A 17,810-nucleotide genomic window follows, 5' to 3' on the forward strand; every position below is an offset into this window, starting at 1 on the left:
TTATTATTATTATTATTATTATTATTATTATTATTATTATTATTATTATTATCATTTAAAACATTTTGTGTCCTGCTCTTTCGTGTGAAGACTAATGTGCTTCAGCTCATGTTCTATAACTATATACAAAAATTAGATATATAAAATTATATGTTTGTTATTAAACAAATACACCGGCCTTATATAATAATTTATTTACTGGACTCATTATATAAACAAAGATCATTTCTAGTAAAATGCATACTTCGGACCTTGTGATGTAGATTACTCAAAATACAGATTGGATCACATTACCTCACTGCTATCAAAGACATTCACTTCCGATTTTACCATGCAATTTGGATGTGAATTTCTATATCCTTTTCATTAACTTCCCTTACTCTATGATATTTAAATACTTTAAAAAGAAGTTTAATTGTGCTTTTCCATGTCTCACTGACTTTAGCAAATAAGGTGTAAACCATTATAATCATTTGCTAATGTTTTCTTCTCCCAATGGATGGTAGAGATATTTTTTTCGCCGTTTTGTCTGTAAACATAATACCGAGTTATATACTCATGACCCGAGCTCTCCAGGAAGGAGGGAGAAAAGAACCCAATAAAGGTACACATATACCTCGCTTATCGAGATTAATTACCGTGTCTTGTTGTCTTTCCCTTATAACTATACATTGTCCGCCCATACTTTTTCAAATTCAGGGTCAGTAGAAAAAATATCATTTTTAATTATCATTATCATTATTATTATTTTGTTTTTTAATTAGTTAAACCTGGATTTTAATCCGTTTTTTTTTAGTATATTTTTTTAATTTTCCAGATTATGAAAAAATTCTCACATTGATGGTTACATGTTCATCCGATCAAAGGGATATATAATATTATATTGAACTTTTTTCCCCTACAAACTGTTATCATAAAAATCAATGGACATTTTTAAAAAAAAATTGCAGTTATTATTTTTTATTTTAATATAAAAAAAACAAAAACAAAGCTGCATTCAATGATAATATCGTTAGTTCAAGAAAAATTTTTCTGGTTATATTTTTTTATATTAGATTAGTAGTGGATTGGTTTGATGAACAACGGACACGTGTGAACATTACGAAATATTTATTGAACTGAAATATAGTAGTCAACCAACGTCTATTGTCTCTTACGTGGTGGGAGGTTGCGATACGAGGAATAGTATGAGTAAAAACTCATGTATATCCAACATCTCTGGTTTAAAAAACGAAGAAAAAACTTTTTTTTTTTCATTTATTAAATGTATTTGCTCGTTGCCTATATCTGGCTGGAAGTCTGATTGTTCTTCTTCCCTTTGTACAGTTTTGTGTGTTTCTGATGCATTTTGTCTTTGACTATTTCCTTTATTAATTATATTTTCATAGTCATCTTGTGTAGTTGTGACGACGCGTGAAAAATTTTCTTTTGTTTTTAGAAGATACCGTCTAAATATCTTCCTTGTTCATTTCTTTGTAAATATGAACGAGGTTTTTTCCAATTTTTTTTTACTGTTTTTCCTTTCTGGTTCCATCTTACGTGGAAACGTATACGAACATTGACGTTTTTGTTTAGATTTGATAATTCGTTAAATTTTTGGTGCAATTCTATAAATGGTCCACAAGTAATCTTTTTTACTATAAAAATCCGAAAAAAATTTTTATAATGTACATACTTGTCACTGCATGAAAATGTCATATTCCAAAAATTACGTAAATCGATCAAGTAGTTTTTTATTTAAGAAAATCAAATATTATGAGACATTTTATCGAAGAAAAACTTCACGCCATCTTGTATTTGAATGATACACTGCTAGCGACACCTATTGGGAATGTTTGGAATATAAGTTCAGCAAGGGGAAGACAATCGACTTTCCACACTATAGAAAAAAAAACTTGGAAAATTAAGACATTTAAAAATTTTTGAGGATGTTGAAAACGAAAATAACGTTTAAAATTCCAGCAAACGTGTAGTTTCCAAGATATGAAGAGTTTTACGTAAATTGAGCACCCACACATTGACGCCCCTCCAACAAAAATTCAGCAAATGTGTATTTCAGCAGCGTAAATTCAAGTTTTACACTAGTGGTGGCCATAAAGTGGGTGATCATTGTACGTTAAATCATTATAAAAAGGTGATCACCGACTTTCTTTAAACTAACATTTCTTCATATCTTGGAAACTTACAAACAAACGCTTACCAATTTGCATATAGCCACGTTCACATCTCAACAATTATCACGTTTCCCATAAGACTGACTCACCATAATGGCGGTGTCTCTTTTTTGCGGATCAATTACTGCTCTGCACGTCAGATACAAACGAACCTTCTTACATCGAGAGCTAAGGTTAATCTCACATTAATGTCCACACAGGATTATTTTGTATGTTTTGTACGTTTTAAAAGTATATTTTAATTTTTCAAATAAATGTTTGCTTGTGTCGTTTTTCTTTGCTAAATTATATTTAGCATATTTTGTAATTTTTTAAAGTATTTTAATTTATCAAATTGTTTTTATTTCTTTGCTAAGTAAATATTTTGCATATTTTTGTACATATTGTATTTTATCAAATGAATTGTTTTTTTTTTATTTCTTTGCTAAATTAATTGGCATAGTTTTGTACATTTTAAAAATGTTTTACAATTTATCAAAGAATTTGTTTTTTGTTTCTTTTTTCTTTGCTAAATTAATATTTTGCATGCTTCTGTTTTAAAATGTATTATAGTTCATCAAATGAGATATTGTTTGTTTTTTCTTTGCTAAATTAATATTTTTCATATTTCGTACCTTTAAAAATGTATTTTAATTTATCAAATAAATTGTTTTTTGTTTCTTTGAAAAGTTATTATTTATCAAATAAATCGCTTTCGGTTTCTTTTTTTCCTAAGATATAATTTTGCATATTTTTGTACGCTTTAAAATTGTTTCTTTTTTTCTTTGATCAATAAAAAGTGTATTTTAATTCATCAAATAAATTGTTTTTGTTTATTTTTTCTTTGATAATAATATTTTGCATATTTGGTACTTTTTATAAATGTATTTTACATTATCAAATAATTTTACAAATAGTTTTTTTTCTTTGATAAGTAAATATTTTGCATATTTTTGTACGTTTTAAAATGTATTTTAATTTATCAAATAATTTGTTTCTTTTTTCTTTTCTTTGCTAAATTAATATTTTGCATATTTTTGTACGTTTTAAAAGTATTTTAATTTATCTAATAAATTGTTTTTTTGTTTATTTTCTTTGCTTAATTAACGTTTTGCGTATTTTGTACTTTAAATAGAGCATAAAACTGAGCAAATTAAAGAAAAAGGAACCAAAAATAGACATTTTTCCTCGAACTTCTCTCCTTTTGATGTCTTCTGCTACTACGGTGTTTTGGGTGAGCTGGTCTTCAACTGTATTCTGGTCGATCATATACCAAATCTGTAATACTTTTGTTGTAATAATGTTTATAAAATGTTCACTACATTCCCAATATTCTGGGTCTGAGTTGGGTTCTTGATGCTCAGCAGTCACTCAAGCAAACGACCAGGATATTAAAGGGTTCTTTCCGTTGAATTACCACTTCTTCCTTCGTTGTTAAATAATTTTAGTTTTGTAGTCAAGAAGTAGAAGTAAAATTCATTTATATAATTTTAGAATTTTTTTCTATCAGAAAATATTGATCTGATGACATATCAGAAAAGGGTTTTAAACGTTATGTAAATTTCCTGTTATAAAAAAGTTCATAAAATATTTTCATTTTTATTTTATTTAAAAATTATTCAAGTTTTTATTGATATTGTCAAATTTTTATTTTATTTAAAAATTATTCAAGTTTTTATTGATATTGAACATATACTGTATGAGAATATAGTTGTTCATTAGCACAAGAATATTACATTTGAAAATGAAAAGGTACATAGTTCACATAGAGTTTTTATGTAGCTTGTTATACATAGTTTTTTTGTTATGCATAAAAAATAATTGAGATATACGTTACAATATTTTGTTATACATAATAAAAAATAATTGAGATATACGTTACAATATTATTTTGTCATACATAATAAAAATAATTGAAATATGTTACAATATCATATTGTTTACAGTATGTGTTTGCATGCAATACAAATTCAAAGAAATACGATTTCTCTCCAGTATTTGTTCGCATATGTTGCCACATATAGTATTGAACCAAGGTTACCACATTTTCTGACTTATTCCACAGCAGCATTTTAAAGGCAGATGGCTGTAGCGATTACATGGTCTTAATGTATGGTATATAAGTCATTTCCAACTGTTTTTTTCAGGTTGATGTAACCAGGACTTTCTGCTACACTGGATGTTGAATTTTTTACAGATGGTCCAGTGGAGGTACTTACATACTCATTCATGTATCGCTGTATAGTAGCTGCACCCTAAAAGAACCTTGCAACTTGATATCAGATGACACACACTGTCTAATTCTGTATGGCAGAACCTGCACATATTTCACAAGAATGGCTTGTCTTTTTGTTTTATTTTACTTCAATCAAAGTTATCAGAACTCAAAGCGCCCACAACCTGGGGCTAACACTTGAACTCTACATGAGATACATAGATATTCGAATGTTCCATTTAAGTTCTTTATCTCTCAAACACTGAGTTAGTAAAGACATTGAGAACATAATTTCCCTCTCCCCAATTAACCATTATGTATAGTATGTGTTTGCATATGTGGCAACATATTGTATTTCTGTGTAAAAAAAAGACACATATTTAACTTTATGGTTTCTATCCAGTATGTGTTTGCACATGTCGCAACATATTTGCCTTTGTTGTAAAAGACGAGACACATGTATCACAAAAATATGGGGTTTCTCTTTTTTTTTTATTTTTCTTCCTTTGAAGTTTTTAATGCTGGGTATGGGGCAGCCAAACCAGCTGCCAACATTGTCCCGCTTTTTATTGAAACCAACCAAGAGCTCTTTTTAGTATCCTCGCTGTTCCCTTAAGTGCAATTGTCTGGATCTCTTTTGCACTTGGTTCATCAGGAATATTAGTTAGGTAGGACTTCAGGTTCTTCTTCCTAAGCCCGAAGGCAACTATGATAACTGGTATGATTGATATCTCCTCAAGATTCCAGTTTCTTTTCATAGCATACATGAGACCTTGATATTTGGTCTGTTTCTCTCTTCAGACCGCAATCATTAGGAACACTCACTTCAATCAAGGTTGTAACTCTCTCTGACTTATTCCATATAACTATGTCAGGTTTCACAGCAGCATTTTCAAGGTAGGTGGCTGTAGGGATTACATGGTCGTAACGTCTGGTATATAAGTCATTTCCAACTGTTTTTTCAAGTTGATGTTCCCAGGACTTTCTGCTACACTGGATGTTGAATTTTTTACAGATGATCCAGTGGAGGTACTTGCATACTCCATCATGCCTCGCTGTATAATAGCCGTCCTCTAGAAGAACTTTGTAACTAGATATCAGATGACCAACACTTTCCAATTCTGTATGGCAGATCCTGCATTTATTGTCATTACTGATATCTGCCATCTTCTTGAATGCATTGGTCATCAATCCCTGGTCTTGAGCAGCCATTATGACCCTTTCCTGATGGTGGTGGAGAGCTCCCCTTTTGTAGCCAGTCCAAGGAATATTCTTTGTCTATGTATTCCTGAGAGAGTTCCCCCCAAAATACTTTGCACGCTGATGTTGGTCCCATTCTTTAAGGTTTATCTGTTGAAAGGTCTCGGTATATTTCTGCCGGCTCTTTCTTGCTATTTCTGTGGAACACTTTTTGGTGTTTCGTCCTCATCTGAGAGACACCCCTGACCAAAATGCTTGGCCAGCTGGGTGACTGATGCTGTTCTGCTGGCTCTTGTCTCATGATAATTGTATACTATTGAGAGGGTGTCATTCTGGGAACTTCTCAGATACTGACTGGTGCTCACAATAGTTACCCTATGTTGATGATTGATCTCTGAGTCACAGATCACCTTCTTCCCTGGGCAACTACAGCCTTGGTAGACACTGATTTCTATATATTATTTTATGAAGCGTTAGTAGCTTTCGTGTCTTTACGTCTATCTGGTTGATGTATTTTTGTGGCCAGTCAATGATACCAAAGCTGTATGTTATTACTGGCATAGAAAGCTGGTTGATGGCAGTAATTTTATTTTTATTTGTGAGCTGGGTTTTGCATATTTTCCTCACCCGGCGTACATATTCTTTACTTATCTTCTCCCTCATCTTGACATGTTGTATGTTTTCGTTTTCCTCAATGCCAACTACTTATAAGGCTCATGCTCTTCTAGATCCCTGATGTTGATGTTTTCATTAAGCTGCATATTTTCTGTGTGGGTCTTCTTCCCAGCTCTGAGTGTACACTTGGCACATTTATCCAGGCCAAATTTCATTCTGATGTCACTGGAAAATGTGTGTACTATCTGCAGAATCTGGTGCAGATCGGTGTCAGAGCTAGCATACAGCTTAAGATCATCCATGAAGATCAAATGATTTATTCTCTTGCTTGGATCTCGATGGCGTCCTTGACTCAAATTGTTGGCGCTCGGATTTTCATTCAGAAGCTTGCTTAGTCGGTCTATTGCCATACAGAAGAGTAAGGGAGATAAGCTGTCACCTTGAAATATTCCCCTCTTTATTTTTACTTCAGGGATGGTGGTCTTTCCTACATTGTGATTTAATGATATTGTGGTTTTCCACATCTGAAGGTGATCAGCCAGTGTTTGCCTAATTACCGGGTGAATTTTGTTTAACTCAAGGCACCGAAGTAGCCATGAGTGTGGCACACTGTCAAATGCCTTCTGGTAATCAATCCATGCCATGCTTAGGTTTTTGTGTCTCTTCCTACAGTCTTCTAGTAGCTTCTAATAGCTGGTCTTTGGTACCGAGGCATTTTCTTCTGCACCCTGGCTGCTCTTTTTCAAGGTAGGTCCCAGAAAATAGGTGGTCATATATACCGTCGGCTATCAGACCAGTGAAAAGCTTGTAGGTAGTTATAAGACAGCATATTGGCCTGCATTTATTTGGCTGTTGTGTCTCCTTGGTCTTAGGTATGAGGCTGATGTCCCCCTCTGTCAGCCAGGGTGGTTTTGCTTTTTCATCTCTTAGCATCTTGCTGAAGCAATCACAGTAGTGGGGTGGAGTGCAGTCAATTGCTTCAGCCAAAAGTTTTGCACATTGTCGATGCCAGGTTCTTTGTGGTTGGATAATTGTGCTAGTTTCCTTATCATCATACCAGGAGTTATGACCGGTTGTGGCATCTGAGGCTTGGTTTCCTTGAGCCTAATAATATCTTCAATCCACTGGGCCTCTTGATTATATTTGCCTTCTGTTTCAAATAAAGTAGTTTTCCAGGTCTTCCTCTGCATGCAGACTATGTACAGTAATGGTCTTCCTTATCAGCTGCCTGTAAAAAGTCTTCTGGTTTGTTTTAAACTGCCTGTTCTGAATCTGGGAGTTGATCTTGTTCTCCTATTTTTTAATTCTCTGGGAAAGTGCCGGTATTTTCCCCTCCAACTCCCTAGCTGTATTATATACTCCCTCAATTTTCTCATGGTGGTATTTGGTACAGAGTTTTTGATGGTGGTCTTAAGTCGACCCTGTACCGAAGGATCTGCAAGGAACTGTTTTATTTGGCTTAGTTATTTCCTGCAGGGGTTCAGTTGTTTTCCGCAGCTTGGTCTTCCAGTGAGGTGTTTGTCTAGGAACTCTGGGCCCTATTCAATGATTGTGAGTAAGGGTTAATTTTTTTAAGGATCGAGGGTTAAATTTTTTAAGGGTCGAGGGTTAATTTTTTTAAGGATCGAGGGATGATTGTGATTAAGGGTTAATTTTTTTAAGGATCGAGGCTTAATTTTTCTGTCGATGTAGAGTCCAGCTGCATATGTGATATGATTGAGTTCTGTGAGCGGAATTAGCCTCTCGAGAGCGATGTCAACTTTGACTATAACAGTCTTTGCTCTTGGATCTTGGACAAACGTGGTCTGTCCTTCATTCTCATACACCTCACCTCCCCAATTGTGTTGCTGAACTCCTCCTCTAAAGCTGTTCATCATCTGCTTCTAGGAGTACAACTGATGGTAGTGGTGGTCTAGGTGATTGTGATGGTGATGTAGGTGATGGTATCCTGTTAGGTGTTGTAGATTCCTGTGTTGGTGTTTGTGGGGTTTCCAGCAGAGAGTTTGTGAAGGTAGGTGTTATGTCAGCCAGAGAGTCCAGTGGCACAGGAGTTCCAGGAGAGTTGGGCATGTGCTGGACAGTTGGATGGGTTCTGAAGGTGAAGTTGGTGGTTGTTGTTGGAGTAGATCTATTGTGGGAATATTTATTGGGTTTTCCAGGGGACATCTGTTGTTCCCCAAAAGAGCTGTTATTTTTGAAGACATGTAATCTAGTTCTCTTGTGGTTTATCTCCAATATGTGATCGCATATGTGTCACCAAGTGTGAGTTTCCTGTAAAAGAGCCACACACTTCACAAGAATAATTTCTCATATGTTTACCCATGTCTGATTTATTTGCAAAAGAGCTACATACTTTACAAGAATATGGTTTCTCTCCAGTATGTACTTTCATGTCTGTCCATGTCTTATTTATTTGCGAAAGAAGCAACATTACTACACAAGCCTATGGCTGCTCTCCAGAATATGGTTCATGGCTAATTTTTTGTAAACGAATAGCCACATATTTCACAAGAATATGGCTCCTCTACAGTATGTGTTCGTATGTTTACCCATGTCTGATTTATTTGTAAAATATGCCATGAGAATATCGTTTCTCTCCAGTAGGTGTTTGCATATGTTGTCACACATTGTATTTCTGTGTAAAAAAAGAGCCTTATACATTAAAAGAATATGGTTTCTCTCGAGTATGCGTTCGCACATGTCGCAACATATGTGCTTTCTGTGTAAAAGAAGAGCCACATATTTCACAAGAATATGGTTTTTCTCCAGTATGTGATCGCACATGTGTCACCATATGTGATTTTCTTGCAAAAGAAAAGCCACATACTTCACAAGAATATGGCTTATCTCCAGTATGTGTTTGCATATGTTTCGACAGGTAGTCACTCCGTGTAAAACAAGAGCCACATACTTTACAACAATATGGTTTCTCTCCAGTATGTATTCGCATATGCTTTACCATGTTTGATTTATTTGCAAAAGAAGAGCCACATACTTCACAAGAATATGGTTTTTCTCCAGTATGTGTTCGCATATGTTGCAACATATGTGGCTTCTGTGTAAAGGAAGAGTCACATATTTCACAAGAATATGGTTTTTCCCCTGTATGTGTACGTATATGTTTCTCCAGATCTGATTTACTTGCAAAAGAAGAGCTACATATTCTACAAGGATATGGCTTCACTCCTGAATGTGTTCGCATATGCAGCAACATATGGGGTTTCTGTATAAAAGAAGAGCCACATACTTCACAACAATATGGTTTCTCTTCAGTTTTTATTGGCATATGTTCCACCATGTCTGATTTATTTGCAAAGGAATATGGTTTCTCTCCAGTATATGTTTGCCTATGTCTTAACATGTTTCTGTGTAAAAGAAGAGAAACATATTTCACAAGAATATGCTTTTACTTTAGTGTGCATTTGCATATGCTGCATCATATGTGATTTCTTTTTAAAGAGTAAGGGTTCACTTCAGTATCAGATTCATAGTTTATTTTAAAAGTCGAAATATTTAAGAGATCATTATACACTACTGAATTTGTAAGCATTAATTAAGCTTAAATTTTAATTTTAACAATACATAATATTTTTCCAATAGTTTGGATGACTAATCATATGAACTTATAATTATGCAAGTCATATGCAGCCACAACCACATTAATCATATGGAGTAAAAAATATTCAAGCTATGTTGTGATTGAATAAGATTATGAATGTAAGGAATACATTTTTAGAAAACAAGAAGGTGTTTTTTTAATAGATTATCAGAAAAGTGATTTGCTAAAAAAATTATAATTCACATTTCTCTCATTTCTGGCTTTTAACTTTAATCCATTTTCATTTGTTTTCTTGTGTTGTTTGCTTGATATTCTGCAAAATTAAAAACAATTAAAATATAAATTTAAAGAAAATATATTAATGGTATACATGTTTTTTAAACCGAATTATTTTTATGGCGTTAAGGTTTAGACACGGTTATTCATAAAAGATAAATTTGCAATAAGTTTCAGTATAGTATGCTAAAAGCAAACATTGGAATTATCATATTTAATTTTATTAAAAAATCCTTGAATTCAATATCATTTTATTTTAAAAAATGCATAAGGATTTTCCCCATATTTGTCTAAATAAATGAATACATTTTGTATTAATAATCTATATAATCATAAAACTCAGATCAGCATGTTTGCTTGGGTGTTTAAACTGTCCACCTGATTCTGATTTCTGGTTTCAAATAATTCATCTGCTTAACGATATTATGGCCACCCTGTCTTAAGTCCAATATCAAAACCACTGCTTCTAATCAAGGTATACACAAGGCTAACAATATGTTTTTTAAACTTATTTTAATGTGTTTATTTCATATACAATATATAGCTATAACCATATTCATAACTACATTTACTGCTTTTAATAGCGCTCCTGTGGATTGACAATTTAGGTCTTACTTTAAAAATATTTTCCTTTAAGGAAGGGGATATAAAAGTGATTATAGCAGTGCTTTTAGTAGTGCCTCCTTAATTTTAATTAGTGCTTGCAGTAGTGCAATGGAGGCTTCCTGAGTTTTATTTTTCACTTAAAAATGTTTTCTCAAGAAAATAAAAGACAATATAATCTCCAAATCAGTTTTTATTTTGAACATTTTTCAACTTACCCTAAAATAGCTAACAGGTAGACTAGTACTATTTAAAAAGCAGCGCAGGTCATTAAATACAAAAAAATATTTTATTATAAATAAATATAAAATAATGAAGTCATTAAATTCAAAAAAAGACCAACATGTAGACTAGTACTATTTAAAAAGTAGTTATTAAATGCAAAAACATCCTTTAAAAAATTGTAAATAAATTAATATAAATTAATGAAGGGGGCAAACCTAACTTTTCTACAAGTGAAATGTTGCAAAAAAGGAAACAAAATTATGAATAAGGCACGGGGGTAAAAGAGTCAATGTTAAATTAAGGCAATAAATCGGTTCTGAAAATGGGTGATCAATTTACTTGAATGTTGTATGTGAAACTCAACCCACTTCCAAATATCTATTTAGGATTCTTTCATTTGTATATTTCATTACAAGTTGGAATTGTTTTCAAACAAAAAACGTAACCAAATCTTTTTCTAATGTGAAAAAAAAATACTTCATCAATTTAAATATTTAAAAAAGAAAATTGGTTTTTACGATTTACCCAATGTAGTTTATCTCCAAAAACGACATTAAAATCTACTTTTTCGTGGTTAACAACACACTTCAACGATCTTTCAAATAATAGAAAACAAGGGATTTGAAGGTGTATGTCTGTTTTACATTTAAACGTCTGCATTCGAGTAGTCATAGACGCTAGAACCATTGAGGAATTACAAAGTCTAACCGTACGATGAAAAAAGAACTATTAGATTCGAAAGCTTTTTGTAGAAGTGTGATTTTCTGCATATCAGGTTATTCAGGAGTAAATATACTAAATGGTCACAAACGCTATGAGTTCATCAGAGCATATTCATCTAACAAACTTATAAAATAGGCCCAAAGATGAAACATTGCAACGATGGGACAGAGGTTGGAGCTTGGTCAAGTGCAAGACTGTGCTTTTCCACCTTGTTAAAGAGGGTAAGACTGTTACATGATAAGGGCTGTCCCCTTTTCATGTAAGTATAAAAATAGAGAATTTAGTTAAAATGAAAATGAAATAGCAACAGACGGAATTCGAACCTCGTAATTTAGGTTTAGAAATATATTACGTGTGAGAATTTAAAAATGTAAAACAAACGGTTGTTTAGAATATAGATAAAATATTTCAAGAAAAAAAATGTGAACTATCAAGTTTGTTATGAAATTTTAAATTGAAAGAATGCAGCTTATAAGATAATGTTTTTAACATATTGGAAAAATAGGTTACTGAGTATAAGTTAAAATTCCTTTTGTAGAAATAGGAAAAGTTTTGGACACGTATGTCCAGAACACGTGAAAGAAGGCACATGTTTTAACATGTGTATGACGTCATGGAAAATAGAAAGTTCTCGGAATAGAGAAAAACTTTAGTTAGAAGAACAGTCAGTGAGAAAACTCGGAGAGAGACAGTCGTCTAGGAAGCGAGACGTCACTTCAAGAAAAAAAATGTGAAACTTTGAATTCTTGATGATGGAATCACGGCCGGTCGTGTGACGAAATAAACCATCATGTGTTTTGTAAAGCTCGTCTTGCCTTATGATTCTTACAAAAAGGTAAAGTGAAATTGTATTATATATTTGTGTTATAAAATGTCTTTTCATACACATCTCGACTTCTCATATCCACAATGAGAATCTACATCATGTCTACACAATGTCTGTACACTATGTCCTCACTCAAAGAGCTTTCTTCTTCTTCCAATCTACATATCTAAGGAATGGACACTTTAATATAAGAATCTCTCTAAGTCTCTTACTACAACATCTCTCTCTGAGTCCTTTCAACATCCCTCTCTGTAATAAGACAAACTCTCACTAAGACTCGTATCTTTACTAATAAGAACTCATGTAACATACGCACAAGTGGTAAATTCGTCTAATAATAATAATATCTATGTAACAAGACTAGTTGTAGATAAACCAACACAGACATCATGGGTAAGTGTTGTGGCATTCAATCCAGATTAGTTAAGAGAGCTGTAACACCATGAAAGTTGGCCATAGTGTTCAATGTCATCCAGTCGATTGTGTATAAGTGAAGAGTGTCGGTAAGAGAATACATCTTTGTCGATCGCCAGAATGTATGTCAAAAAAGCATGACTCCTGGCCATACATGCAAACTTTAGTTCATGTGGAAAGATATTAGGCTTTGACTAGGTTAAGCAGTTTGAATGCATGCCATCGGTATGTATGACCTTCCAAATGGTTCCACAGTCTACAGAGTCAAATGCAAGAATGAAAATGAAGCAGACAAAAGTTTTTACTTGTTGCTCCAGCGATACTCACAGTTTTTTGTAGAATGAAAATCTGATCAGTATATTCTCAACCTATTCGAATTATGCATTGGTTTGCCCTTATCTGTGTTATAATGGAATGAATTTGGACCTCTCCATACAATAATATACAGACAATGTAGAAATACTCCTCTGAGTAGTAGAGAGTCCGAAAACAGCGAGTAAGACAGACTCATCTTGTATATCCTTTTGTAAATTAACCTTTGTATTTACACTAAGTTAATGTTCTGTATTATGATTATTTAAGATGGTTAGGGTCGCTGTGTATTTTTCTTCTCCAAAACTTTTTTTCAATTTCTTACAAAATAATGTGCCTTTTAAACAAATTCATTGAATTTATTTAGCACATTTTTTTGTACGATTAATTTTTGTTGTTTTATTCTGTGCTTAAAAGTTTAATATGGAGTAAATAACTGAACTCACAAAAACTATGCAATTGGCCCTACAAACACAATTGTCTTCATTCGTTGAAAATACTATCATGCAATCAAGGAAGGACAAAAACACAAGAAAAGCAGTTTCTTCTCATGATCTTTGCCATAAACTTATCAAGCAGCCCGGCAGTAACAGTACTGCTGTATTTGACAAGGCTGGAATATCTTCCTTGTGCAGAAAGACATGCTGCAATGTCTTCAAGCGAAATTGCAAGAAGCATTAAGCCCATAGCAAAACCTATTTTAAACCAAATTCATGAGAAAAAAACATTTGGCTTGGGCTCAGACATACATGAAAACCAGCTTTGAAAATGTTATTTTGACCAATGCGGCCTGAACAAGTCTTGATTGACCAGGTAAGTGGGAGAAAGTCTGGAGTCTTCCTGGATTTCCTACTCCTCCTCGATTCTGTCATCAACAAGAAGCATGGGAGTTTTGTTGATAATTAAATATTTCGTTAAACAAAATAATGTGAAGTTCGTTCCTGTGTTTGGTTAATATTGTTACTGGATATGTTCTTTATTTCATATAAATAGAAATTCGAAGCTAGAATATTATTTTATTACCAAAGATATACATTTTTAGACAATTGCAATAGCATTCAATTTTTTTGTTAAAATTCCACAAAACTCAATAAAGCAATACACAGGATTTAGACTTAAAGTCTGTGCATATATGTGTCTGAGTTCTAAGATCTGAGAAAGAGATATTCTGCCATGATAAAACAAAGGAACTTGATGAGTATAGGTCGGTTTCACATAATGCTACAAGATATGGGGAGAAAAGATTCTACATAATCTAGATTACTTCTAACCCCATGGATAATTTTGAATGTGGGCTGCAAAGGAGGATGCAAATCAGTTTTGCTTGGTGTAACTATAAAGCATGGAAAGCAAACCAATTTGGTTTTCGTTTTGAATTTTCTTAAACAGATTAATAAAATATGGTTTAAAATACTGGTTTGATTGGGATTTTTGTTTGAGATGTCATTTCATTTTTAAGAATAATATTATAAGTTTCAGTTTGGAGGCAGAGTTGGTTGGGCGAAGTGGGTCATGGTTCAAATATGTCAACATTTTAGAGATCAGCAATTCATCTGCTTATAATCCTTAGCAAGATGGCCGTGTACATGCTAGAAGAACAACAATAAAAGGAACATGGTAACATTGGCATTATTTCAAAGTTTCTCCTACCAAACCAATGTCGTCCACTCACCATGATGATCATCAATGCAATTCTGGTCATTTTTGCTGTCATTGTCAGTATCGTTACCTCTTTTTCTACAGCATTCTTTATTAAAAACTGATATATTTTCTTATAAACACTAAAATTTATTTATTGCTGTGTGTGATTTTTATGTAACATCTACCATCTCTGAAGCCTTTTCTTTTCTTTTCATATATTAATGGGTTTTTACTGTTTAGTTTATCATACATTAATAATAGGTATGATATTAATTTTCAACAGGCATAAAAGAAATACAAGTAAAAACTAGGGAAATGAAATGAATTTATCGTAATTTTGACTCTATATTAAAGAAGAAGGACCAGGGTTTAAATCACATATAAACATTCTTTTTTTTTAATAAAAACTGATTAAAATAGACGAAATTTGATTTGAACGTCACAAAATAGCTAAAACATTAAAAAATGAGAAATTAACATGGCATCGCAGATATACAAAACACAGGTCTTATGAACCATTAAAAATATAGGAAGAATAACTAAATACAAATACATATTATATCTTTTTAAAGTTTTTGTTCAATCATTATTCAAGTGAAATATAACAGTAAAAACCTTACCTTTGATGTGACATATTACGAAAAGACATATATAGATATATCAAGAAAAGAATCATATTTTAAGCAGATAACCCTCCTAAAACAATTAACTTCCGGTTACAAATAGTACTCATTAACTGAAAAAAAAAAACTGTCAAATATTTTTAAAAAGTAATTTTTTTAATTGTAAAACTTTAATGATTTTAATATATTTTCCAAATTCTCCCCTCCCCATAAAACGATAAAAGCCCTATAAATGACCCAAAATCAAATATATTTTATTTCATCATTCGAGTATAATTTAATATGAAAAAAAAACAAACCCAAAGATGTGAATTTTGCCCGACCCAACCAAAAACAATGTGATAAAATCACATTAGAAGCGGGAGCAAAATATGATTTTTTTTTTTTTTTTGCATTTTATTTTCTTTCAATTCATGTATAGTTCCGTCTTTTTAAAATGAGGAAATTTAATAATTATTTCATTTTTGAGAGAATTTTTAAAAAATCGCATTGTTTTCATTGTTTACGACAAAATACGTAAAAATAACATTCAATTCCAATTTTCCCATTTTCAGCTTTTGGGGGAATGTTTTTTAAATTCACTGGTTTTATGGAGAATAAAAAGATTTTTTTTTTTTTAGAAACTTTCATTTTGGGAATACTGCAAAACTTACAATGAACCAATTTTATTTCATGTGTTTTTACGGTAAATGTTTACTTTAACTACAACAAAATATCGACCAATAACATTTGGTTCTCTGTAGGTTTTCGGGGTTGCTGACAACGAATCTGATATTCAAACCCGTCACAAAGTTACCATTTGCATGGTATTGACCCCTGAACCCTCGCACTATTTTGTGCCATTTCACTGCCTTATGCTATTTTTACATGATGCATTCGAGCATGCATAGTTAAGTGACATGTCACATCGTGGAAGAATTATTTTAGTAGACATTTGAAATACCAAGAAAGTTTTCAAAAAAAAAAGAAATGTGTTTTTTTTCTGTGTTGCGTAGTTTTTGATGCTTTTTAATTGATCTAAAAAAATAAGTTTTCATGAGCGGTTTACAAAAACATTTTTATTTATTTTTTTTTTAGTGGGTTATTCAATTATAGAACTTGTACAACATTTAACAGGTGCTTCTGCAGTTTAATTTATTGTTTTTCCATAAGTAACTCGCCCCCCCCCCAATTTATTGTTTTTCCGTAAGTAACGCGCCGACATACACCGGGCAGAAGAACTTTAATTTTTCCCAAAAATCCTGTTTACATTGGGAGGGGTGGCAGAGCATGACACCACCCATTCTCCTCTGCCCCCCCCAATGTAAATAGAATTTTTACTTACGGAAAAAGGATAAATTAAACTGTAGAAGCACCTGTTAAAATCCATACAAATTCTATAATTGAATACCCACCAAAAAAAAAAAAAAAGAAACGAACGAAAAACAAAAATGTATTTGTAAACCAGTCGTGAAAACTTACATTATTTTTACTATGAATGAGGTGAAAACTATTTTTCTAAAAAGTATTTCAATCAGATGAAAACTATTTTTTTATTTTATGAAAAATATTTCCTGTCATTTAAAATATCCACCATATATTCAGGCACCTTATGAAAGATCACGTGACTACACGCACGCATATTTCAATAAGAACTACTGACGGGTAGCGTTAACGCATATGGTGATATGGCACAAAATAGTGCAAGGGTTCAGGGGTACCAGGCAAACTGTAAATTTGCGACGGGTTTGAATATCAGATTCGTTGTCAGCGTCCCCGAAAACCTATAAAGAATCAAATTTTATTGGTCGGTGTTCTGTTGTAGTTAAAATAAACATTTACCAATTTAATTGTTTTTTATAGTTCTTTTTTATTACTGGGGCGCGTCCAAACATTATGTTTCTCTTTTGTTGTGATATAAAAATAAGTCAACATTCAATATTTTCATGCAAACGGAGATGGTAAGATTATATAATTGTGTAATATTTTTGGTGGTTTTAAAGATTTTTCTTAAATTTTTTTTCGGGTGCTTTCATTTGATATTGAAAACGTCGCAAATTTGTTGTTTTGTTATTAATGTAGGTATGACCATAATAAAGGGGAAATTTTCGACCCCCATAAATAATATTAAATTCAACTAATACTTACTTTTTTGTACTGAAATCTGCTTTCGACAAAGAAACGGTTATAAGAGAAACGAGATGAATTTGAAACGTGGAAGTCGTCTTTTAAGATGGTGACCGGAAAAGCTAGTTCGCAGAAAATGGAAAAAGTTATTTTTATTTCATGTGATTTAAAGTTTCGTTTTTATTTTTATTATAAAAAAACGCTTTTTTTTTTAATGTAATAATCCTTTTTTTTTTAACATTATAAAGAAAGCATCTTTTAATAAAAAGGGATAAAAAATATGCCTTGGTAAATAAATAAACGAAATAAAATCGACTGA

General features: G+C 32.3%; 1 protein-coding gene across 1 annotated transcript; it reads right to left on the reverse strand.

Moving 5' to 3' along the window:
• Window positions 1–1,095: 1,095 nt before the first annotated feature.
• Window positions 1,096–17,602, reverse strand: LOC145270827 (uncharacterized). Its single transcript, XM_080126400.1, has 2 exons — window positions 17,513–17,602; window positions 1,096–10,055 (listed from the first exon to the last, which is right to left on the reverse strand). The coding sequence occupies exon 2, from the start codon at window positions 5,578–5,580 to the stop codon at window positions 5,104–5,106; it is 477 nt and encodes a 158-aa protein (XP_079982526.1). The 5' UTR covers window positions 5,581–10,055; window positions 17,513–17,602; the 3' UTR covers window positions 1,096–5,103.
• Window positions 17,603–17,810: the final 208 nt, after the last annotated feature.

This window comes from Euprymna scolopes, chromosome 46 (genome assembly GCF_053919585.1).
Source record: "Euprymna scolopes isolate OS-2025 chromosome 46, ASM5391958v1, whole genome shotgun sequence".
Taxonomy (NCBI): Eukaryota; Metazoa; Mollusca; class Cephalopoda; order Sepiida; family Sepiolidae; genus Euprymna; species Euprymna scolopes.